This window comes from Trichomycterus rosablanca, chromosome 22 (genome assembly GCF_030014385.1).
Source record: "Trichomycterus rosablanca isolate fTriRos1 chromosome 22, fTriRos1.hap1, whole genome shotgun sequence".
Lineage (NCBI taxonomy): Eukaryota > Metazoa > Chordata > Actinopteri > Siluriformes > Trichomycteridae > Trichomycterus > Trichomycterus rosablanca.
Genome location: NC_086009.1, coordinates 21,660,491 through 21,684,891, shown reverse-complemented (window position 1 = coordinate 21,684,891; position 24,401 = coordinate 21,660,491). Strand labels below are relative to the sequence as shown.

At 46.9% G+C, this 24,401-nt stretch overlaps 1 protein-coding gene across 2 annotated transcripts; it reads right to left on the bottom strand.

Moving 5' to 3' along the window:
* Positions 1-2,142: 2,142 nt before the first annotated feature.
* On the bottom strand, positions 2,143-21,959 carry slc16a2 (solute carrier family 16 member 2). 2 transcript variants are annotated; one of them, XM_062985099.1, is made up of 7 exons: positions 21,350-21,959; positions 12,121-12,265; positions 11,523-11,982; positions 10,535-10,678; positions 9,537-9,765; positions 4,805-5,039; positions 2,143-3,855 (listed from the first exon to the last, which is right to left on the bottom strand). In XM_062985099.1, the coding sequence occupies exons 1-6, from the start codon at positions 21,657-21,659 to the stop codon at positions 4,819-4,821; spliced, it is 1,509 nt and encodes a 502-aa protein (XP_062841169.1). In that variant the 5' UTR covers positions 21,660-21,959; the 3' UTR covers positions 2,143-3,855; positions 4,805-4,818. The 2 variants fall into 2 exon arrangements, with proteins under 2 accessions (XP_062841169.1, XP_062841168.1); XM_062985098.1 differs by having other exon boundaries at positions 2,143-3,990; positions 21,350-21,957.
* Between the last annotated feature and the right edge of the window lie 2,442 nt (positions 21,960-24,401).

Genomic DNA, 24,401 nt, shown 5'->3' with positions numbered 1-24,401 from the left:
AATAACAGCGAAGAAATCTTCTGACTAACAGACGGAAAACGTTATGATGATTTTCCACAGATGGAAAAGCTCTTCTGTGGAACTCTGTCGCTCTTCCTCTAGCAGGTAAAGAACTGAACCAGTAAATAGAAGCTTGCCACTGTTGGGTGTAAGTTGCCTTAGGAATGTATATCTTATATTAAATGTATTTTTTAGCATTTTGTTGGCCTGAATTCACATCACATTATGATCATTCTTCTGACTTCAAAGAGTCGTTACTGCACCGTCATTGTTTATATTAACAGTAACTTTATTAAACTGCGAATGAACAACCACAGAGATCCTGATTGGTTCAGCCAAAACCTGGACTTAAACCGCTTGAATCTTCTGAAGAGATCTTACTTCAGCAGTTCACTGATGGATCTGTTATGAAGAATGGAATAAACTGCCTAAATCCAAGGGTTGTAATAACAAATAAACATTGTGGTGGTTTGAATCTTTAGTGTAATAATAGGACACGTTTCTTTAAAGTAGAAAAACAAACCCGCTGATCTATAGAATTTTAGGAGCGCTGTGAACACTTGACTTTTCAAACAGAAGTTCCTTCAGTTGTTGAGGAATGAACAGCGCTGTTTGATCAGTACGACGATGTACGATTTGATTTATTCAATCCACCTGACCAATACATCAAATCAAAAACACAATGGAGCCTCTCGCAGGCCAACATGAATATTAGCACTAACCTATTTGACAAAGGTTTAATCTCTCAGGTCTCAGATCGAGTTTTTTTTACTTTGTTTGGCAGCAACACACCAACATAGATTTTTGTGGCTCTATGAGATTATAAAAAAAAACATTTCGTTGTTTTAAGCTTCAGGAATTTGGGCTTCATGTGAACTGTGAGTGAAGGTTGGACTGCACGCGAGGAGAAAGAAAACGCTGCTGGACGGGATTTTTATCTCCAACAGGAAACCTTATCGGCGGGAAAGTGTTGCGTGATACGCCAAGTAAATGTGTTTTTTCCTTCTTTATCAAAGACCTCTCTTACATCACTTCCTATCACTACAGCGGACACTCCGGCATTTACACATATACACTGGTGCTAATTTTAAGGTGAAAACTTTTAGACGTGGTGCATCATGTTTGTAAAAACATCACGAGAACGTTTAGCTCCATTCGGGAAGTCTCTGTGGGTCGTACCGAAGAGCTCACGTAGATCAACAATAGGTGCAGATAAACTGAAGCTGACTGATGATTGAAGCTCGCTGGATCCCATGACAGAAAAACGTCCTAACACACGTTTCCACCTGTGAAGTGTGCTGGAGGGTGAATATTGGTCTGGGCTGTTTTCAATAAAAATTCCAGTGAAGAAAAATCTAAATTCTGTGACACACAATCGCATTTTAAAAACTGGTGTGCTTTCCACTTTTTGGCAGCAGTTTGGGGAAGGACCTTTCCACGCTCTATAGAGAAATATTTGGTGTGAAAGAACATGAGCCCAATCCCATTCAACAACTTTTAGAATAAACTGGAATGCCGACTGTGAGCCAGGCATTATGGTCCGTTTAAAAAGAAGCCAGACGTCTGTATATTTATGGCATGAGGTGTTTGGTTCTGTAGTATTAAGTGTCGCAGTGAGGTTTGATTATTAATGTAATGACTGGTTATTAACATGATGCATCATAAAGTGTCTGAATCACAAACTGACTCAACATCACAGTTATAACATGAGTCAGTTACACATGCTTCTGTTGATCAGTAATCATTGTGTGTGTGTGTGTGTGTGTGTGTGTTGTGGCTGGTTACCTGTCTCTTTTTCCATCATGTGGTGTGTAAGTGTGGAAATAATGAAGGTCAAGAAGAGGTGAAATAAACAGAATGTAAAATTAAATAAAATAATAATTATAAACGAATTATAAAATAAAACATATTTCTAAAGATCAGTTAAAACACTGAACAATAACAGAACAAATGAACAATATAAAATAAATAAATAAATATTTGTGCTGATTGTATGAATGTAAACGATCATGTGTTTTTTTTCTGCATGTTGGCGCCCCCTGGTGTCTCCGCTGCTGTAAATACAAGCAGGTAAAAACACTCCGTGTATTAAAATAAAAAGTCTAAACTTTTAATAATTTACAAAAAGAAAGAAAAAAAATGTACATTTTAAAAATAATAGTTTAATATTAAAAAAGGAAAGTATTTCAATTACTACAGATAATCAAAAGCTTGTAAATTCATCATAAATTTATACAAACATCATGAATACTAAAGAAACAAAAGAGGAAAACACTGTAACACTAAACCCACATGATGCATGAATAGATTAAGTGCTGAGGAAATAATTAGTGTGATTAGGATTAGTGGGTTTAATCCCAGGCACAACGGAGGCTTAAGATTAAGGATCAAGATTAAGTTCAGGTTTTACTGGCTCGGTCTTTTTAGGGCAGAGTAACACAAACTTGAAAATACACAAAAATACACGAAATTAAACGGAATTAAACAGAAACTAAACTCTGATGGTAATAAAGTCCTTTCCGTTCATTGTATTACATACGTATATATAATTATTACTAGTAAGTATAGAAATAAGTTTATATTTTATGTAACTTCTACATATTTAAGTCATTTTTTTAAGTGCTTTAAGTTTTTTGCAGTGAAATTTGCCAACAATCGAAATATTTAAACAAGCTAAAATTCTTACCATAAAAAATAATCAAATTACAAATAAAAACGAATTAATACCCATAATAACACTTAACATTTTTACAAACACATTTACACAGGACAAAAGAGGTTAAAAGACCCTTCTATATGGGGGGGTAACAGGGGAAGTGTACTGAGTAACAGATAGGCTACAGTCAGTAATTGAACTTCATCATATGGTCAGTTATAAAATATAAATGAATAAAATGAAGGGATGTTTGTACCAGATAGGTGTTCCTATGGGGAGAGGGGGTTGTTTTTGGGTTGAGGTTTGTGTGAATTTGAGGTTTGGTTAATGCACCGCTGCCACCTTGTGGACGACAGGGATCTCTGGAGGACTGTACAGGGTAGCACCTCTGGGTAGATCTGTGCACCCCTGCCCACACAACCAACTGTATTCACCACACTGGCCAAGAGAAATACTGGTCTGAAATAAGGTCTGGACCAGAGACCAATAGAAAAGCAGCTGAGATTCAAAGAGCCAATCAGAGCTTTCAGACATCAAATCCTTCAGTTTCAGCAGGTTGGAATGATCTACATGGGATGAAGGCACAGAGGTAAAATATAAAAAAGCTTCAGAAATATGAATAATAATCGACCGTCCATGTACACACACACTGGTAAAATGTTCTAGCAGTAAAGAATGTAACAGGATCCAGGGTTCAGCCATCAGCCGGTCAGGCATCTACATACAGGCATGATGGGAGGTGATGGACTGCTGCCCTGTCGGGGTCGTTACTGCATTGTGTAAAACATGCAAATCAAATAAAAAAGTATGAGAAATATTATATATCAGATTTGATGTAGTGAATGTTTTTAGGGGAACGTTTGGACCTGGATGAGGAACAGAGAAGCTCAGCACTGGACCAGAGAAGAACAGCTTCATGAAAACCTAAAAGCCTTTTTTAATAATAATCATAAAAATGTTATGATTATTTATCTCGACTCCTGGTCACTACCAGCGTTTCTTACGTCCGTCTGTAGCAGAGCATCCGTCTCCTCCTCTCATCAGAGGCGTTTCAGTTCAGTCGCAGGTTCATCATCCAGCTCCTCCAGGAACTTCAGTCAACATGAAAAGGAATTCCCATAAACAAGAAAATTCCCAGAATTCCGCAATAGAGCGAGCGAGGAGCGCTGAAGGAGGGACGAAGAGAGCAAGACGTTCTTCTAGAAGTTCAGGAGTCCAGGATAGATTAATCCAAGGAAGAAGAAGATTCACACACACACACACACACACACACACACACACACTCTCTCTCTCACACACTCACACACACAGCTGCTAAAGTAAATCATCAATACCTGTACGAAGACACAAGTGTGAAAAAGGAGAAATAAATCAAAAGACATGAGACAGAACCAAAACAACAAAAAGATCAAAGATCAGAACAAACAAAACAAACTAAAACTAAATAAATAAAAAGTGATTTTATATTCAAATAAAGCTGAGAATCATTTATTTGATTGTTATCAAATGAATGTAAATGTTATTGGAACAAGTTCACCTGCCATGGAGATCAGCAGGGGGCGCCACTTACAGAATCATGCCCATGTGCCATGCCATTAAGGCCAGCAGGGGGCATCAAGGCACGTTTTCTTCCTAACCGAGTTACCGGCTTTCAAGTGAGCAACCCTCAAGCCGGGCTCGACCCGGTCCGGTCCTCCGCTGATGCAGATGTCGGCTGTCGTTCCAGAGTTGCCACGTCGGGCGTGAAGTGCCCCCCCCCCCCCCCCCCCCGACTCGCTCTTGGTTTCCTTTCTTTCCTGTTTTTGGGTCGTCGCAGGCGCCTCGTTTCCTTTTCTATCCACTTTCTCTGTTTTTGTTTCCGTTATTTTGGCCACGGTATTGTTCCAGATTGGTTAAGTGCCCTGTAAGTTGGGTTCACGCCTGGCGCCTCAGTGGCGAGGCGTGCCCCCCTGCCCCATTCATACTGACTTAGATTATACTGGTCACATCAATTCACATCAATAGAACAGGTGAATTTTGGAGGTCAGGGCACCTCTAAACCCACACCGCTGATCTCAGTTCGTTTATTATAAGTCCAGATTTTAGGGGGTTCACATATTTTTGTCTGTTAGTGTGTGTGTGTGTGTGTGTGTGTGTGTGCTTTCTCACCTGCTGCCGGCGCCTCATGTGTGTGTGTCGGCGTGTGTGTATCCGGGCAGCACGTCTCCGTTGGCGCAGTTCTTCAGCATGCTGTGAGAGCTGGCATCTTCTGCCCCGCCCCGTTTCTTCTGAACCCGCCTGTGGACCAGCGGGACGAAGAACAGAACCACGGCGCCCACCATGGGGGGCACGCCGGCCAGGTAGAATGCCACGTTGTAATTCCCCAAATGATCGTGCAGAAGACCTTCAGGAGAGAGAGAAAGAATCAGATCACACACACACACACACACGCGCACACACACACACACACGCTGGCTGAGGAGAGACGCAGACTAGCACCCACATTCTGACGCACACATGCAGCCAGTGTGGTCTCCTCTCCTTCAGACACGCCCAGTTGTGCCTGTTAAGTGCCCAGACAGGCCGGTAGCACCTCTGAGATTTGACTAGTGTGGTCCATTTAAAATCCTGATCAAAATTTTTTTGCAATATCCTGGTCAGGGTCGTGGTGAAACTGGTGCCACCAGAATACCCAGACACAGGACAGGAACCCACCGCTGCCAACTACATGCAGTGGTGGCATTGCCAACAACCAAACCAACTGAACCGCTGTGCCAACCGAGAGCCAAACATTTGAACTGATTTTATTTTGGTTGATTCACGGTTTGATTCGTCATCTTTGCCCCCACTGTCTCCTGGTCAGGGTCGTGGTGGGTCCAGTTTTATCTGTATCACCGTGTCATAGCCAGTCATGTTTAGATTGTGAGTTCAAATATGATTTGTCCCCACACACACACGCACACACACACACACACACACACAGTTTTGAGGACTCGCTGGAACATCATGGTTCGCTGTTCTTGGTCTTCTAAGAATTTCCTCGAAGCCCGGCGTCTGGAACTGTTCCGGTTCTGTCCTGCCTGATCATCAGATCTCATTCTGAACCTTTCAAAAGCTGCGCCCGGCCTCGTCCCAAACCGCAATCAGACCATAAAGTACCGGCGTGTTATTTCCTCAGGACGGAGAGGAGAATGCAGAGGAAGTGGGACGATGCTAATCGCTGCCGGTTTCGAGTGGAGCCGCTCACGGCAGCGCATTAAGATCGAGCACACTGTGTACTGTACGCCGGCGGGGGGTCCGACAGGGTTGCCAAGTATTCAAAACAAAAAACAAAAAAAGGAACCAAACCAAACAGAAAACAACCGGTTCCTAGAAAGCCGCCGGACTGAGGAGTTCCTGGAAGAACTTTCTGTACTCTGAGGATCTGCTCACCTGGACCTTCATCCAGCACTCCATCCACCTCATGGGTACAGCACCTGGCAATGCCAACAAACTGAGATTTGTGCTTCATTTAATCAATGCTTTATATGAGCAAAAGTATGTGGACACCCTTGTTAATTACTAAGTTGGCAGTAGAACGGGTCGTTCTGAAAAGCCCAGTGGTGTTACACATGGCACGATGCCCTCTCTGCCACATCACTTCATTAAATTTCTGCCCAGACAGATCTGACCCGCTCCTAGAAGCATCTAGGAGTAACAACAGCTCAGTCACACTAACAAACTGGAAGCAAAATCAGATTCATAGCCAAGCAGCTCAACACAATCCTCAGATCACCACGTGCAATGCCAAGTGTGGGCAGGAGCAGTGAAACCCGCACTGGGTGAAGCACATGCTCCCTGGAGCGCTCGTGCTTCACTATCTGGCAATTAGATAAACAAATCCAAGCTTGGTGAATAGCAAGAGAATTCCACCTACCGGAAAGCACAGCGCCAACTGTAAAGTTTGGTGTAGGAGGCATGATGGTGCCCCCAAGGTTCCTGTGGAGGTTAATGTTAATGCCACATCTTTCTACCTTCAGCCGCTCAAAGCACCTTCGACAACACGGTTCTCAGAAAAGAGGAAATGAAGGAAACCCAGAACTAGCTGAGGACGCCAGTGAACGAGCAGGATTGACACTCCACAAACTGAGTGGGGTCTCACACCGGCTCCCAGGAGTTCCCCAAAAAAAGAATATAGGCATCTGCGCCAGCAGAAAACTGGACCAGATTGAGTCGAGAGAAACCATGATGAATAGAAACACGTCCACCTGGAGCAAACATGTCAATCCATGCTCCCTCTGCTGGCCATAAATGGTCATGCAGACAGGCAGGATTGCTGAACTTCCTCGCAGGTGGGCCTGGTACAAGGTTGACGCATCGAGAAACCCTTGTGGCCCGACTGCATCTTTATAACCACACATATACTGACCATACACGACCCAAGCAAATGAGGGTCAAGGCAAGGGTCTCGCTCAGGGGTTTAGTGGGGGAGCTAGTGCTGAACCACCCCGCCCTCACAAAGACACCCCACCTCCCAACCATCCGTCCCTTTATTATTTACATATCCGCTCGTCCGTAACGTGGATCCATCCGAGCATCTGCGTTTATGTTTATATACAGTGCCTTGCAAAAGTATTCAGCCCCCTTGAACTTTTCAACCTTTTGCCACATTTCAGGCTTCAAACATAACGATATGAAATTGTAATTTTTTGTGAAGAATCAACAACAAGTGGGACACAATCGTGAAGTGGAACGAAATTTATTGTATTATATTATTATATACTAAAAAGTGGGGCGTGCAATATTATTCAGCCCCTTTACTTTCAGTGCAGCAAACTCACTCCAGAAGTTCAGTGAGGATCTCTGAATGATCCAATGTTGACCTAAATGACTGATGGTGATAAATAGAATCCACCTGTGTGTAATCAAGTCTCCGTATAAATGCACCTGCTCTGTGACAGTCTCAGAGTTCTGTTTAAAGCGCAGAGAGCATCATGAAGACCAAGGAACACACCAGGCAGGTCCGAGATACTGTTGTGGAGAAGTTTAAAGCCGGATTTGGATACAAAAAGATTTCCCAAGCTTTAAACATCTCAAGGAGCACTGTGCAAGCGATCATATTGAAATGGAAGGAGTATCAGACCACTGCAAATCTACCAAGACCCGGCCGTCCCTCTAAACTTTCAGCTCAAACAAGGAGAAGACTGATCAGAGATGCAGCCAAGAGGCCCATGATCACTCTGAATGAACTGCAGAGATCTACAGCTGAGGTGGGAGACTCTGTCCATAGGACACAATCAGTCGTACACTGCACAAATCTGGCCTTTATAGAAGAGTGGCAAGAAGAAAGCCATTTCTCAAAGATATCTATAAAAAGTCACCTGGGAGACACACCAAACATGTGGAAGAAGGTGCTCTGGTCAGATGAAACCAAAATCGAACTTTTTGGCCACAATGCAAAACGTTATGTTTGGCGTAAAAGCAACACAGCTCATCACCCTGAACACACCATCCCCACTGTCAAACATGGTGGTGGCAGCATCATGGTTTGGGCCTGCTTTTCTTCAGCAGGGACAGGGAAGATGGTTAAAATTGATGGGAAGATGGATGGAGCCAAATACAGGACCATTCTGGAAGAAAACCTGTTGCAGTCTGCAAAAGACCTGAGACTGGGACGGAGATTTATCTTCCAACAAGACAATGATCCAAAACATAAAGCAAAATCTACAATGGAATGGTTCACAAATAAACGTATCCAGGTGTTAGAATGGCCAAGTCAAAGTCCAGACCTGAATCCCATCGAGAATCTGTGGAAAGAGCTGAAAACTGCTGTTCACAAACGCTCTCCATCCAACCTCACTGAGCTCGAGCTGTTTTGCAAGGAAGAATGGGCAAAAATTTCTGTCTCTCGATGTGCAAAACTGATAGAGACATACCCCAAGCGACTTGCAGCTGTAATCGCAGCAAAAGGTGGCGCTACAAAGTATTAACGCAAGGGGGCTGAATAATATTGCACGCCCCACTTTTCAGTTTTTTATTTCTAAAAAAAGTTTAAAATATCCAATAAATTTCGTTCCACTTCACGATTGTGTCCCACTTGTTGTTGATTCTTCACAAAAAATTACAATTTCATATCGTTATGTTTGAAGCCTGAAATGTGGCAAAAGGTTGAAAAGTTCAAGGGGGCTGAATACTTTTGCAAGGCACTGTATCCACTTTTATCGTCCCTCACCCTCCATCCATCCATTCGGTGAGTTCGCCGAGCGTCCAGAACAAGAAAACCAACCGAGAGCCAAAGTAAATAGAGCAGGGCTTTCTGGGAAAACTGTGGGAGGTTCTGGGAAGAGGCTCGGCACACTGGAGCTTATCCTCACGGTCTTTATTCTGCTGCAGCACTGAGCCCTAATGTTCCAGCAGGCGGACAAAAGTGTGTGTATCGCTCGTAATCCACCGTGTGTGTGTGTGTGTGTGTGGAGGGAAGGGGGGGTACCAGGGACCTGGCAACCTGGGGTCAGAAAGGACGAAACCACGCTGAGCCTGGAATTTATCCTCAAATATAAATCTGTGTTTACCGAACTCAAGGTCTGTGTGTATGTGTGTGTGTGTGTGTGTGTGTGTGTGTGTGTGTGTGTGTGCCATCTGGAATGTGGGTGAAATGAGATTCTCCTCCGGCCGTATTTGTTTAAGATTTTGATTTGTGCTGATGCAAAAGTATGCTTTCATCTTCAAAGAGAGCGCACAACGTACGTAACACACACACACACACACACACACACACACACACACACACACACACACAGCGCGAGTGTGAGAGCAGATCCAGGACAGAGGTGCCGTGACGTGTAAAGTAACCGACCTCTATCCGATCGTCTCCGTTTTGAACCTCTAACCTCGTGAATAAACCGGACGCCGTCAGACTCACCAGCGATCGGCGGCCCCGCGGTCATGGGCACGGCCATGAGGCCCAGCAGGTACCCGATGGCCTGCGAGGCCTGCATGGGCCCCACCAACTCGAAGGCGATGGGGGCCATGATGGTGATGAAGCAGCCGTCGCACAGACCCATGAACACACACACCACCACCAGGGCGCCGAACACGCCGCACTGCGGGATCATCATGGACATCAGACCCAGCACCATAAACGAGGCCACCTACACACACACACACACACACAGTGAGGTTTAACAGAAGTATTCAGACCCTAGTAGACGCCCGTTTTGAAGCAGTTACAGCCGCGTGTCTTCCTGAACACTCAGCACATCTGGATTTAGGTGGTTTATCCCATTTTTCATAGCAGATCCTCACATGCTCCCTCAGATTGGGGTTTACGTTTGGGCCAATCAAAGACCTCTCGAGACTCGCCTCCAAACCTGCTGTACGAATCTGACAAAAGACACCGAGGGTCAGAAGTATCCGGACACCCCACAACGATCTTGTCGGCCACCATATTTCTCCCAATTCATCGTAGCCAATTAGTCTCTGCTGCTGGGGACCCCGATTGCGTCTGAGGAGGGTATATTCGCCTGCCTCACGCCCCCTCCGACCCCTGTGCGGTCAATCAACCCCTTCTTATCCGCCTGTACTTTGGTGATCGGCACATCAGGTCAGTCTTGCGCACGGAGAGTCATGCGCTGATCTCCACATTCCTCAGGCACCACGGGCTATTAACCAGGGTCCTTACACAGCACTGAAGACCCCAAATCTTTTTTAGTCCTGTCTTTTCCCACCCCTGCAAACTAATGGCTGATTTTGTCCACTGAGGCACTAGGGGGCGCCCAGCCGACCGGTAACAGAGCTGAGACTCGAACCGAGGGGCTCAGAATCCCAGTGTTCTAAATATCTGAACTGAATAATTTGGAGGGGCGTCCCAATACCTTACACCATACAGCGTATAAATACTCTCTACCCGCTGTGACATACCTGTAGGTAGATTTTCTTCACCCCAGGGATGAGATCTCCCACTTTGCCGAACAGCAGGCGTCCGGCTCCGGAAGACGCTCCGATACACACCAGCAGCACCCACTCCCTCTGAGTGTCACCGAACTGCTCCTTCACAAAGTTAATCTGTCCCACACACACACACACACACACACACACACACACACACACACACACACACACAAACACACACACACACACACACACACACACACACACACACACACACACACAAACACACACACAAACAAACACACAAACAAACACACAAACAAACACACACACACACACACACACACACACACACTGCAGTGTAGTAAATCTGTAGAGCTCGCTTTGGCTCCATGGAATGAGGCGCTTCATCTCATTCTTCATGGCATGTTCAGTTCTCTGGGCTCAGGCTGATCCAGTCAGGGACATTTCGAACCCCTGCCCCGAAGCCACTTTGGTGTTGTTTTGGCTGTATGCTTCGGGTCACTGTCGCCCAGGTCTGAGGATGTTCCCAATATCCTTCCCTGTCCCTGCTGCTCAGAAGCACCTCTATAGAGTGATGCTACCACCACCGTGTTTCACTGTAGGAATGGGACCAACCAGGTGATCTGCAGTGCTTGTTTTTTGCCAGACATGGAGAACAGGGTCTCCTGTCTGTTTACTGGACATCAGGAGCTCTTTCAGAGTGACCGTTGGGTTCTTTTTTACCTCCCTGAGTAAGACCCCTCTTGCCCGGATGCCCAGTTTGGAAGGTTGTGCCAGTCTTCTTCAAATACTGTTTAATTTTCTTGCTCTGATCTGCGCCCGGCCACAATTTCATTATAGACCCTCACTGACAGTTCCTAGGACTTTCCAAATGTGGACACTTATTGACCAGATAATATTTGTGTAAGGAATCACGCTGGACATAAATGATCATAAATATTTGACTTCATTTACGAGCATGAAATCAGTTATGAAAATAAAACTATTCTCTCACCAGGTGAACGTAGGGCACCATGTAACCCAGCACGGCCGTCGCCACGCCGAACGCCCACACCCGGTACGTCGCCACTCTGAACACTCGCACGTTGAAGTACTTCCTCACTTTCACCACGCCCCTCCTCCACCTGGTCCCCGCCGTGGACCCCTGCTCTCTGGCGGGGCCCATAGACCCCGGGGGCATGAGCGGGCGGAATGAGAGTGCCAGCAGCGACTGCACCAGCATGAAGAGGCTGAGGATCTGGAAGGTCCTGGCGAGGCCGAGGGGTCCGACCACCTTCTCCAGCAGCACGGGCAGGACCATGGTGAAGACGCTGCTGGCTGCCGTCACCACGCCGTTCACCAGACCCAGACGCCGCCTGAAGTAGTGCCCCAAAATCACCAGCGAGGGCTGGAAGGCGAAGGACGAGCCGCAGCCGAACAGCACGCCGTAGGTGAAGTAACGGAGTCCCAGAGTCCTGCGGTACAGAGAAACACGACAGTAAAACGTCCGTCAGGATCAAGTGCTCAACCTGGGGAAGGTGGATTGTGTTTTCATGCCGAGAATTAGTTAGGACCTTAATTATAACGGTGTGATGATGATGATGGCGACTTACGTGGCACACGAGCTGCTCAGGAGCCCGAGGAAGGCGACGAAGGCTCCGCCCACCGCCGTCTTCCTGCAGCCAAAGTGATCGGTGAACATGCTGACCACAGGGGAGCAGAAAAAGATCATCCCCATAGCCAACGCCCCCACCCACGCTACAGAGAGAGAGAGAGAGAGAGAGGGGCGGGGTTACTATTATTATTTTTAAAAATAAACACCTGTATTGTAAATACTAAGACGACCTCTCAGAATTGCTATCGGCCTGTGGGGCGCCTACACAGAAAGGACGCAGGGATTCCTCATAAGTGCTGCAGTTACAACCTCTGCTGGCTGGTCGAGGAGCTGCACAAAGATGGCGATACTGGAGATCAGTGCATGACTCTCTGTGCGTGATACAGATCTCCGTAAGAACCCGTCTGGTGCAGGTGAAAACAAGCAGTCGATACTGCACACGTGTCGGAGGGGGCGTGTTTCAGCCACAGCAGTTTCTAATCGGTTATACAAAGCAGATCATATGCTTCTGACTTTACAGCAACAGTTTAGGGAAGGTCCTTTCCTGTTCCAGCATGAGCAAGCTCCACTTTACGTGCACGATATGGATCTCCGTATGAACCCGCCCAGTGAGGGTGAAAAGAAGCGGTCTGTACTGCACACATTTCTGAGGGGGCGTGTGCTCTCCTCAGCTAGGAGCGGAGGTGGAAACATAAATAGGGGAACTGGATACGACTAGATATAATACTTCTGCTGAGGCACAAAGAAAAAACAGGTCACATGTCCTGAGCTGCTGTACATGTGCCGAGTGGATAAACAAGCCTCGGACTGAAGAAACACCCACACCCACACACACTCACGCCAGGGGGCAGAAAGTCCACCGCGGCCGTGACGTCTGGGTCAGACAGAGGCTGTTTGGATGTTCAAAGGTGGCTCACGTCTGCACATCGTGTTCGGTGTCCGAGTTCACTGGTTAAACATTGGACGCTGACCTCACTGCATCCGTCTGTCTGTCTGTCTAAGCCGCATGTCTGGTGTGTGTGTGTGTGTGTGTGTGTGTGGCCGTACGTATCCGCCGTCTGGAGTGTGTAGGGTTACACGTGTGTGACGTGTGCACGTATGCATGCATGAGTCTAAATCATGTGTATACATGTGTAGGACCATGCCAGATGTGTGTGTGTGTGTGTGTGTGAGTGTGTGTGTGTGTGTGTGGCTATATATATATATATATATATAATCAGAACCGAATGGAAAGTTCCGTTCTGTCACAGACAGGACATTATATGAGCGAAAGTATTGGGACGCCCCTTCTAATCACTGAATTCACGTGTTTCAGCCACAGCAGCTGCTAACAGGTGTAATAAATCAGTTATATAAAGCAAATACAAAGCAGTTTATGGAAGGACCTTTCCTGTTCCAGCATGAGAAAGCTCTATGATGACGCTCTATGAAGGACGAACCGGAACATCAACTGAGGAAGATCAGCGCTCAGCCATACAAACTTGTGAGAAGCTTCTCAGAAGAGCAGCTGTTGTTCCAGCGGAACAGATCACATAGACGTCACTATGTTTTAATAGCGTTTGCTTTTAGAATGGGACGAACAGCAAGCTCACAACCAGGCGTCCGAATACTTTTGGCTATGTGGTATGCGGACGGATGCTTTGCTGTTACTGTCCACTGATCCGGCGAGGGAAAATAACCAAACATGATTAATACATAATTGAAACGCATTTAATTAAAGTGTAATTGGGACGTGAGTGTATCTGACAGCTCTAATCCACACACCCCCACCAGTGACCCCCCCTCGACCCAGTTAAACCAGTGACGGACAAACGAGCACCAACAGACACGTGTGCACTGATCCGTGAGGACGGTCCGACTTGTCCGATCCGCCTGTGAGCAGTAGGAGTGTACGGCGCTCTGTTTGTTGTACCGGCGGTTCTTATAGAAATCTAGAACAATGGAGAATGAATAGGAGCGGAACGGGTGTGTGTGTGTGTGTGTGTGTGTGTGTGTGTGTGTGTGTGTGTGTGTGTGTGTGTGTGTGTGTGTGTGTGTGAAGGATTTTGCCCTGTTAAACCCTGGAGGACTCGAACATTCCACCGCTCATTAAAAGCAGATTATTTTCTTTGATTTATGCATCTATGCATCTCTGTGTGGTTACAAACAAAGACCCCGTAAACATTAAGTGAACACAGATGACAGTTTCCGACTGGCACCGACCCCCCGTAGCCCAAATGTGTCGCCCCCTGATACCTGATACATCCGAGATGTGATGCAGAACTTCGTTCCTTCAGCTCATAAACAAATCCCTCTTTACCTAGTTTCACTGGACTAACTAACTAACTAGAACTAATCTCAGCTGAGCTTTCAAACTGGCTGAGTGCCCTACAGTCACAACTGGCCGTGGCTGAGTGAAGGGGAGCCACAGTGACATGATTAGCTGTGCCTGAGGGAGGGGCGGTCACAGTGACACGATTGACCATGCCTGAGGGGGTGTGGGAAACAATGACATGATTGGCCATGCCTGAGAGAGGGGGGGGGTCATAGTGACAGGGTGGCGGAGAATTTATGGAAAGCACAGCATGTCTGTCCATACGCTATACGGCTCTCTAGCAGACTCAGTCTCTGCCGGGTAAAAAGAAGCGAGTGCAGAATGTTCGTCTGGCTTGAAATCACACCTGATGATGGTCTGTCAGGTCTTATTTAGGTTTTATTTTGCCCGGACCGCCTTAAAATGCCCCAAGATTCGTCTGGGTGCTGATGGGTACACGGTACGAACACCCGAAACACTCCGAACAATCTGAACCCCCTTAAACCGCCGCCAGCTAGAGTTTATAACAACACTCAACATTAATAAACTACAGGAGGTTTAATGTAGGACACTGTCTCACACACACACAGTTTATATAAATGCAGACGTGTATTGAAGCCAGATGTTTCATGAACACACGCTCACACAGCTGGATGTACAGTTTAAATATTATGAGATGTGAGGAGCTGAGGATCACGTCTATGAAATCTTCTCCTCTAATCCTCCCTCGAGTCACATCAATAACGTGGATTTACAACATCTGCTGAAACCATGAGGTTAACCTGAACCGACTTCACGCACATCTGCACAAACGAAGCAGCAACGGCAGCGCCAGGGCGTCCGGATACTTTTGGACACGACGTGTTTCTTTCACGGGTAATAAATAAATAAAGAAAGAAAGAAAGACGGGCGGATTAACCTGTTAAGAGCTTCATCTCGTCGTCTGTTAGCGTCTGGATCACACCGAGCTTCTTCAGCGTCGCGTTTGTGCCGATTTTTACGTTATTTTAAGCAGCAGCCAGAATTCACACTAATGTGAGGTTACACGTCTGAGAGGCGCATTTATCACTGCAGTGCAGCTGCTGCATTGTTACAGTCTCTGTAATTGCACCTCAGGTGAAGCATCAATGCACGGCATGACAATGTAATGAAGATTATTAATGCTCAAATTCTGCATTAAAAAAATTAAATTTATTTGAGTAATTTCGCATCATGCTGAAATCTGGTGGGGTGGGGTGGGGTGGGGTGGGGTGGGGCGGTGGCTCGGTGGGTAGCACTGTTGCCTCACAGCAAGAAGGTCCTGGGTTCGATCCCCAGGCGTGTAAGTCGCTTTGGATAAACGCGTCTGCTAAATGCTGAAAATGTAAATGTGTGTGCGTGTGTGTCTGCCCTGCGATGGACTGGCGCCCCGTCCAGGGTGTTACTGTGTGCCTTGCGCCCATTGAAAAGCTGGGATAGGCTCCACCACAACCCGCGCAACCCTAATTGGATAAGCGGTTAAGAAAGTGAGTGAGTTAGTGAAATCTTGTGCTCCTAAGTTCGAATCTCAGCTCCGCTATCAGCCTGTCGGGCGCCCACACAGACACACGATTGGCTGTGCGTCTGTCTGGGGAGAACCGATGGCCGATACAGGGTTCCTTGTCGCTGACGAGGGGCGGCTGATCACGGACGGCAGTGCTTGGCTCTCCTCGGTGAGACTCCGCCCCTCACGGGTGAAAAGAAGCGCTCAGAGAGGCCGCATTACAGCCACAGCACTCCTTGAATGAAAGAGAGAAGCTCCTACAACGGATTGGGCGACAAACACAACAGTTGATTGGCTAAGCTTCCGACAAGTAGCTCAAAACGGTGGAGACTAATTGATAATCCAGTGATTAGAATTACAAAAATGAGGAAACACGTGCACACCAGCGTCCACAGCTTTTAATGTGATATTCTATTGGGTGTCTACAAACTTTTGGTCCTGTATTGAAGTCTGGATTAGAGTTCACACAAAGAATCATTATAAATGATAATGTGTGTAACAAAGCCTGTACCGCACGTTACGTTTCCTTTGTGCTCTGCTTTTATTTTTATGATGTATTATGTCGGTTCCTGTGGGCGTGGCCGCTCGTTTGAAAGAGACGACGTGAGAGGAGCTGACTATTGTCGACGGGTCACTCGTATAAATCAGAGCGGAATTTTAACAAAAGAACGGGTTTTATTTTTATTATTATTATGATTTTTTGAGGTGAGAGGAGCTCGACGCTCCACAATAAAAGGAAACGTCGCTGCTTTACAGAATAAAACAGTCGGACGTCTCACAAGTCTCACAGGAACAAACGTCATGACGTACGAGGAACTCTGGAACGACCTTTGGCATAAATGTGGTCAAAAGTATCTGGACGCCTGACCATCAGCTTGTCTGACGTCCAGTAAAAAAATGGCATTAAAATAAAGCGACTTCGGTGTGACCTTTCCTGCTAGAACAGCCGCCGCTCTTATAAGAGGCTTCTCAGGAGACTTTGAGTATGCAGTATGAAGTATGTCTGTGGGAATTTGTTTCCATTCAGTTTGTATCCGGGTTCATCCCAGAGCTGTTGAGAGGTGCTGAGGTCAGGGCTCTGTGCAGGACGCTGGAGTTTCTTGCTTTGTGCACAGAGAAACAGTCATGCTTCTAATTGTGCAGCAACAGTTTAGGGAAGGCCCTTTTCTGTTCCAGCCTATCATTTTCACCTGTTGTTGCTAATGAATTACAACAGGTGTCCCAATACTTTTGTCCACATAGTGTAGATTAGCCAAAAAAAGGGTCACAGAGAAAAATAATAATAATTAAATAAACTTGTACCCAAACGCCCCCTTGTGGAGGCTTTATGTTACATCTTGTAAACCACAGTGGGACCAGTAAGATGCATCGCTTGTGTTGCCTGGGTCGGGTAAAAAATCATGGACAATATGTGGGTCTCTTGAGTAAAAGTTCTGGATTAAAAACCCTGGATTAATGGAAGTGATGGTACCAGTATAGCCGTGGTTCCTCTCTTGTTCTTTAACGGTTCAGTTCCACACTGTGGAATGCGGCAGGAAATCACTCATGTGAGCCGTGTAAACAGTGTCCTCCTGTCAGAACCCTGGAGTGAGCTCACACGGCTAAAATAATCCATCAGATAACTGATCCGCTAAGTGTGCGCTTCATTAAGAGACTAAAACAGAAAACCAGCTTCTCTGCGTTAGGATGAAAGTGAACGATGTTGAACGACTGACCACCTCATGACCCGTCCACCATAATCATTCTAAACATCCACCAGCGCTCGAGTGGAACCCGAACCTCATAAAGCAGAAGACTGATGAGGAACAATAACACGCGGCTTATCTGATCCAAACCCAGAACCCAGAGCTCCCATCAGGACAGGAATCCGTCTGCATGTGTGTGTGTGTGTGTGTGTATTTTAGGATTAAAGCGAGATGCTGTATTTATTTGAGCGGGAGTTTCCCCTTCAGCCCCCCGCCAAGATTAAACCTAAACATTTCAGAGCATTTCAGGTCAGATTCAGTCCCCCACTGAGAGAGAGAGAAAACTGGTGGAACATTAAAAACTAAAAATCTGGCGCCCAGGTGGAAAAGCGTGATATTCCACTAGCACACCAGCGCAGAGATTCTGAACTCCTCGGTTCGAAACTCGGCATTGCCACCGGTCGGCTGGGCGCCGTCTAGCGGGCATAATTGGCAGTGCCTGCAGGGAGGGATGCCAGACATGTGAGTGAGGTCTTCAAAACGCTGTGTAAAGACCCTGATTGGCAGATAGAGGCGTCTGTGCAGAACGCACGGGTGGAAAAGGGTTCCGTTAAGGGCTGCATGCGGGTCGGAGGAGGCGTGAGCAGCAATATACCCACCTCACCTGAAATAAATCGGGGATCCCTCAGCAGTGGAGGACAGACTGACTACGCTAAACTGGGAGAAAAATAAATAAATTAATTAATTAATTAAAAGCGTAGGTGGCGCACTGCGCTACCACCGAGATCCCGGGTTCAAATCTCGCCTGCACGGACATGATCGGCTAATGTGCGAAAGGAACGGTGGACAAATACCTTGGACATTAGAAAGTGCACTTGTCAGTGCGCTCTCAGTGCATGATACAGTAAGGAGGGTTGCACCAGTAAGGGCATCCGGCATAAAAAGTGTGGCAAGTCTGGTGTGAGGACCAGATCCACTGTGGCGACGCATAAATACCAGAGCAGCACAAAAAAAATCAACCAAAGAAAAGAAAAAATTAAGGCACAAAAGTAAAAGAAAGAAGGAAAACAAAGGAGGTTGATGTACACCATATGGTCAAAAGTATGAGGACACCTGACCATGAGCACACCCTGTTCCAAAAACACGTGCATTTATATCTAATTGCTCTTTCTTTCCTTTGTAGCTCATCCACTTTCTGGGAAACCTTCTACATGACTTTGGAGTGTGTCTGTGGGAATTTGTGCCTATTCAGTCAATAAAGTCAGTGAGGTCAGGAATCAAGTTTAATTTATAACAAAAGTGTTGAGTCGAGTTGAGATCAGGACTCTGTGTAGTGCTTGCTGAAAGATTAAGGAGACTTCCCTAAACTGTTGGCATTGACAATGTTAAAAGCGTATCATGTACCTTGTTTAATTGTTATACACCCGTTAGCGGAACATACGGCAGAAACAAGTAGACTCACTCATTAGAAGGGACGTCCACATACTTTTGGACGTGTGGTGTAGGTCGGGGTTTTGTTTTTCTTCTTTTGTTCTTTTGAAAACAGAAACTCTTGCTTTGATCTCAGATGAACAAAGAGGATCAGAACAGCGAGCGCCGACCGATGACCGGTCCGAGGGTTCTGCGGCCGAACCTGCGGAGGCGACGACGGCAAACGAGCCGCCGTTTAAACACCGAACCCACACGGCCTTCGTACGGTCGCTTACCGGGTCGCTCCCTTACACCCATCATGTGATCCCACGTGAAACGGATCTGGTGGAATCTCAGGGAACCGCCCTGTCTGTATAAACGTCGTTATTTACCGCAGTGACGTCCTGGTATCTGTTTCATGTTCATACCACATCCATTACACCGGTACAGGTCCGACTCCCTCATCACTGCGGTCCCTGCTCGCTGTAGGATGAAATGCTCGGGGCTCTAGACTAACTTTTTGCACTGGTTAGGTGCACCCAAATTTTCGACCGCATCGCATTCAACACCTCAGTTTTACAGGTTCACTTTTTTTTTTTTTTTTTATCGCTGTCCTTATAGGCAATATTGACTTATAAATGATTAACTGACAATCTGGTCAACATAAAGTTCTTTATCTGAAGCACAATTCTACAAGAAAGGTAACTTACTGAAAAAGTGTTGGTGCTTAAAGTGCTTCACTGAGCTGAAATTTAAGATAAATGAAATAAAAAGAAAATCTAAATTAAAAGTGCAAGTGTTTTGAGGGCTTCAAACTGCACATCTCATTTAATGATAAGAATATTATATATGGTTAATGCAGTAACGAGACGCATATTATTGTAACCCGGACAGAACGAACAACGCTTAACGTGAAGTAAATCCAGTTAAACACAGATACATGTGGAGCTGTTAGACTGGATTTGATGGTTATTTCACACAGATGTTTGTTTGTATCGTGGAACTTTAATGATGTTTTATCTCTCGAGTCGAGCGCTGAGCAAATCGGTTGTTTACATCGAGAGTCGCGGTGAAAGTGAAGCGCAAAACTCTTCTCACGTCAGTGAACTAAAGAAAACAACAACTGAGACGAACACGTCACGTCTTCTTATCACCGATATTTGTTTGATGTTTTTACATAAAGACCAACATCTGTAACAGCAGCACAGATGCTCACACATGTTCTACACACTCCGCCATGATATTACTGCTCTTAACTTTCGCTGTGTAACGCCGGTCCCGCCCTTCACTATCTCTGATTGGTTAGACATATAGATATGATTAGATATGATTAGATATGATTAGATATGATTAGATATGGATCTAACATGTGTCTGTTGTTGCACCGGAGACTTTCAGTCACAGAGACTTTTTTTCCCCCTCGAACGGCTGGTCGCACCGGTGCCACCTCAGATTTTTTTCAGTCGCACCATTGAGAAATTAGGATGCTACCGCCACCATGCTTCACATATTCTACAATAATATTTGTGCCTTTTTCTATTTCATCATTTTTAGGTTTGTTTATGGAGGCGCCCGGGTGGCGCGGCGGTCCATCACGCTTGTCCACCACCGCTGGGACCTGGCGCCGTCTTCTCAGACATGATTGGCTATATCTGAGAGGGGGTGGGGTTCAGTGACCGAAGCCCTGCGATGGATCGGCGACCCGTCCGGGGCGTTCCTGCCTGGATAGGTTTTTAATTAATCACAAGGTGTTCGGTATCACTCAATTGCGAGCACTTAGGGGCATTTTAAAGCAGCCAATCCACCTTCTGCATGTTTCTGAGCCGTGGAAGGAGAACTAATGTAAATGTAGAGCTTTAAACCAAAGGTATCAAGAGACTGGTGGCCAGGGCACCCACATTACCCGCTGTGCCAACGGAACCGTACCGATTCATTTCTAATGATCTGATTAAGCCTGGTCAGGGTCGCAGTGAGGGCTAAATAACAGCTTTGCTCTGTAGCACAAACAATAAGCACGCGCTCACATGTGCGGTCGTTTTTTTAAAGCAGCTTATTTACCAGCAAGTCTTTGGAAGGCGTGAAACAATCAAGGTGCCCAAGTGTAACCCACGAGGACGAGGGGAGAACATACCAAACTCGTGTGCAGGATTGAACCCAGGTCCAATAGTGAAACAGAAATGATCTGGAACCCCCGAGCGTTGACAGAACGGTTCCCTCTGGAGTTCCTCGGTTGACCTCAGGTTGGTGTTGAGGATCATGCGGTGCGCACTTACCTCCCCTCGGGTGTGCCGAGCGCGTGCCGAACAGGTGCACTCACCTACTTTGAACTGGGAGGTCTGGTCCTCGTGCTCCTTGGCCAGCATGACGTGAAGGATCCCGAACGAGTTCTGGATGCCGAAGATGGAGCCGTTGCACCAGGTGGCGGCGAACGCCACGAGCCAGCCGTAGCCTCCCTCGGGGGGCACGAACTCCGCCGGGCTCCCGGTGTCCGCGCGCACGTGCTGCTGCTCAGCATCCTTACCGGCTCCCGACTCGTCGGCGGCGTGGGGTGGACGATCGGGTGTGGGATCGGGAAGAGGAGGAGAGGGGTCGCGACGTGTCCCGTCGCCGGGGTTCTCCGGGTTCATCGCGCACGCGCTCTGCAAAACCGGCTGCACTCGGGGCTCGATCCGAAGTGAAGCGAGCCGCCAAACTTCTGCAACAACGACACGAACAGACAGCAGAACCGAACCTCAGCGTGGAGCGCGCGTGCAGAAATCCCGCGCTGTGCACGGGTCATCCGTCATGATCCGGTCCGACCGACCTGCACGAGAACAAAACCGATTTTCAGGTCTCGCGGCTGATCACGCGCTACTGCGGAGGGAAGCGCGCGCGCACTGAGCTGCACCGGACATGCGCTCCGTTATAAACGTGCACAGACCTGTTCCCATTCAGAAGCTCTTCCTCCCTCACTGTGTACCCCTGCCTCTCCCTCTCACCTTCCGGGAGGAACGGGTTTAACACACACACACACACACACACACACACACACACACACACACACACACACGGACCCGCTCCGCCCACTCCCCCACCCGGTCTCCCGGTTCATCCGTGGCTGCGTCTCAAACCGACTCTCATCTGTGTAATGAGACACTGCACGTTTCCGATCGTTTACATTTACATTTTATCCAAAAAGACTTACAGTACAGTGACAGTATACAGTCTGATCAATTGAGGGTTAAGGGCCTCGCTCAAGGGCCCAACAGCGGCAACCTGGCAGTGTTGGGGTTAAACCAGCAACCTTCTGATTACTAGTCCAGCACCTTAACCACTAGGCTACAACGTCCCTAAACATTCGGTACATCTGCTGGTGCTGGTGCTCTCCTGTTTTACACACTTCTGTCTTTTTATACTTTTTTTTTTTTTTTTAATTCAATCAGCATTATTCTGGTCAGGGTCACAGTGCATCCAGCGCCAACTGGAACCATATGGTGCACAGCTATACCACGCGTCCATCTGTGGCTGCGTCTCAGACCGAATCTGATCACTGTGCAGGTTTTCGGTCATCTACTTGCCTTCAGTGCATCTGCGCTCTCCTGTTTACGTATACATTCCGGTCAGGGTCTCGGTGGATCCAGCGCCACCTGGAACTATTCAGTGCAGGGGTCACTCGATCTCACCGAGGGTCTTTGACACCTGGAATTAGTTTAAAGCAGCCGATCCACCTAAAGGAAACCCACGTGAGCACGGAGAGAACATGCAAAATTCGTCGGTGATCGGAGGCAGCAGGTACGGAGAGGGCCGCATCACTCGTCAAACTTCATCCCTGGTCACTCTTTGTAAGGACTTTAACATGTTCTCCACACGGTCCTCTCCTATTTGTACTTTCTTTTTTTCCTTCCACCTCCTGCAAACATACAGAAGGTGGATTGGCTGCTCTTTCATTGACCCTAGGTGTAAGTGTGACCCCGGCCAGGCTGAGCCTGAGGGACGGCGGTCGACTGGGCTTCGTTGCTGCTGTACAATTGCGACCTCTGCTGTCCGGTCGGGGTACCACAGTTTTTCCTGGTCAGGGCTGCATTAGGTCCAGTTTACTTATGCCAAGTTCACACTACACGTCTGGATCTCTTGTAATCGGGAGTCTTTCAAGTGGGTGTGTATTTCACACTACACGACTGATCGGTGATACGGGGTCTCACACTACACCATCTATCACCAACTGGAATCGCGGGCGAGCGTCTCTGGTCTCCCAGACTACGTTCGGTCACGAAAACACACGTGAGAAGTGACGAGGGGTTTAATGACTCCACGTCCAAAAATGCACGTCAGCAAGTAGCGAGAGATCAGAGTTTGTGTGCTGATGTGGAGTGTAAAATCGAAGCGGAAAAATAAATGAATCTGAGTGGATTTGGCAACACGAGCAGCATGGATTGTTCTATAGTGAGTTGGAGGTTAATAAATATTGTTTGCAATGCAGCGTGGGTGTTCTGTAGAGAACGATCAGGTCAGAAATACTGTAAAGCTTGTGTGTGTGCTGATGTATTCTGATATAAACTATATTACCCCCCTGTCCCACCTTTTACACTCCTCCCCTGCGTTTCCCCTGATTCGACACAGCACTCATTGCCAGTCGGGCAACTCAGATTCAGATATCTGACGAGCTAGAAATCGCGAGCCGCTCGGATCGAGTTGTTGAGTAGTTATTACGCAGCGATTGAGAGCAGAGTTGCTCCCGAGCGAAAATCAGGGCAAACATCGTGTAGAGTGAACCGGGCGTAAGTTTCACTGGGCGCAATGCACCCTGTACAGGACGCCAAACCATCACGACGCCATCCCACCTCAGACAGACCGCTGTACATTCGAACCCTGGATTCCAGAGATAGTAGGCTAGCTTGATTTAAAACCTGGGGAAAAAGTATTCAACCCCTCAGCTATACAGTGGTCACTGTTGTTCCTTTACACCAAACTCTTTGTATATACACACAGCCATGACCAAAAATATCGGCACCCCCGCACCAATTCTCCCTTTTCTTACCGCAAATACATGTGCTTTGGTATGTATTTAATGTATTTCTGGATTCCAGCGATAGTGGGTTAGCATGATTTACTCCTGCACCATCCGAGCACCTCATCACAGTTCTGCTTTGTGTGAATCATTTGGAATTAAGTGAACACTGGGGTGCCGTGTGGAGGGCCACAAAGCTGAAACACCAAGCCTGGTTAGAAATGCCAATCATTACTGCAACTGCACTGTGAGCCCTCATCAGTAGGATCAGTAGGATCATTAGGACTCTCATCACGGTGCCCAACACCTTCCAAAACATGTCTGTAACATGGCAGTGGGATCATCTCTAGTCTGCACTGACACACATTATAACAGGATGGAA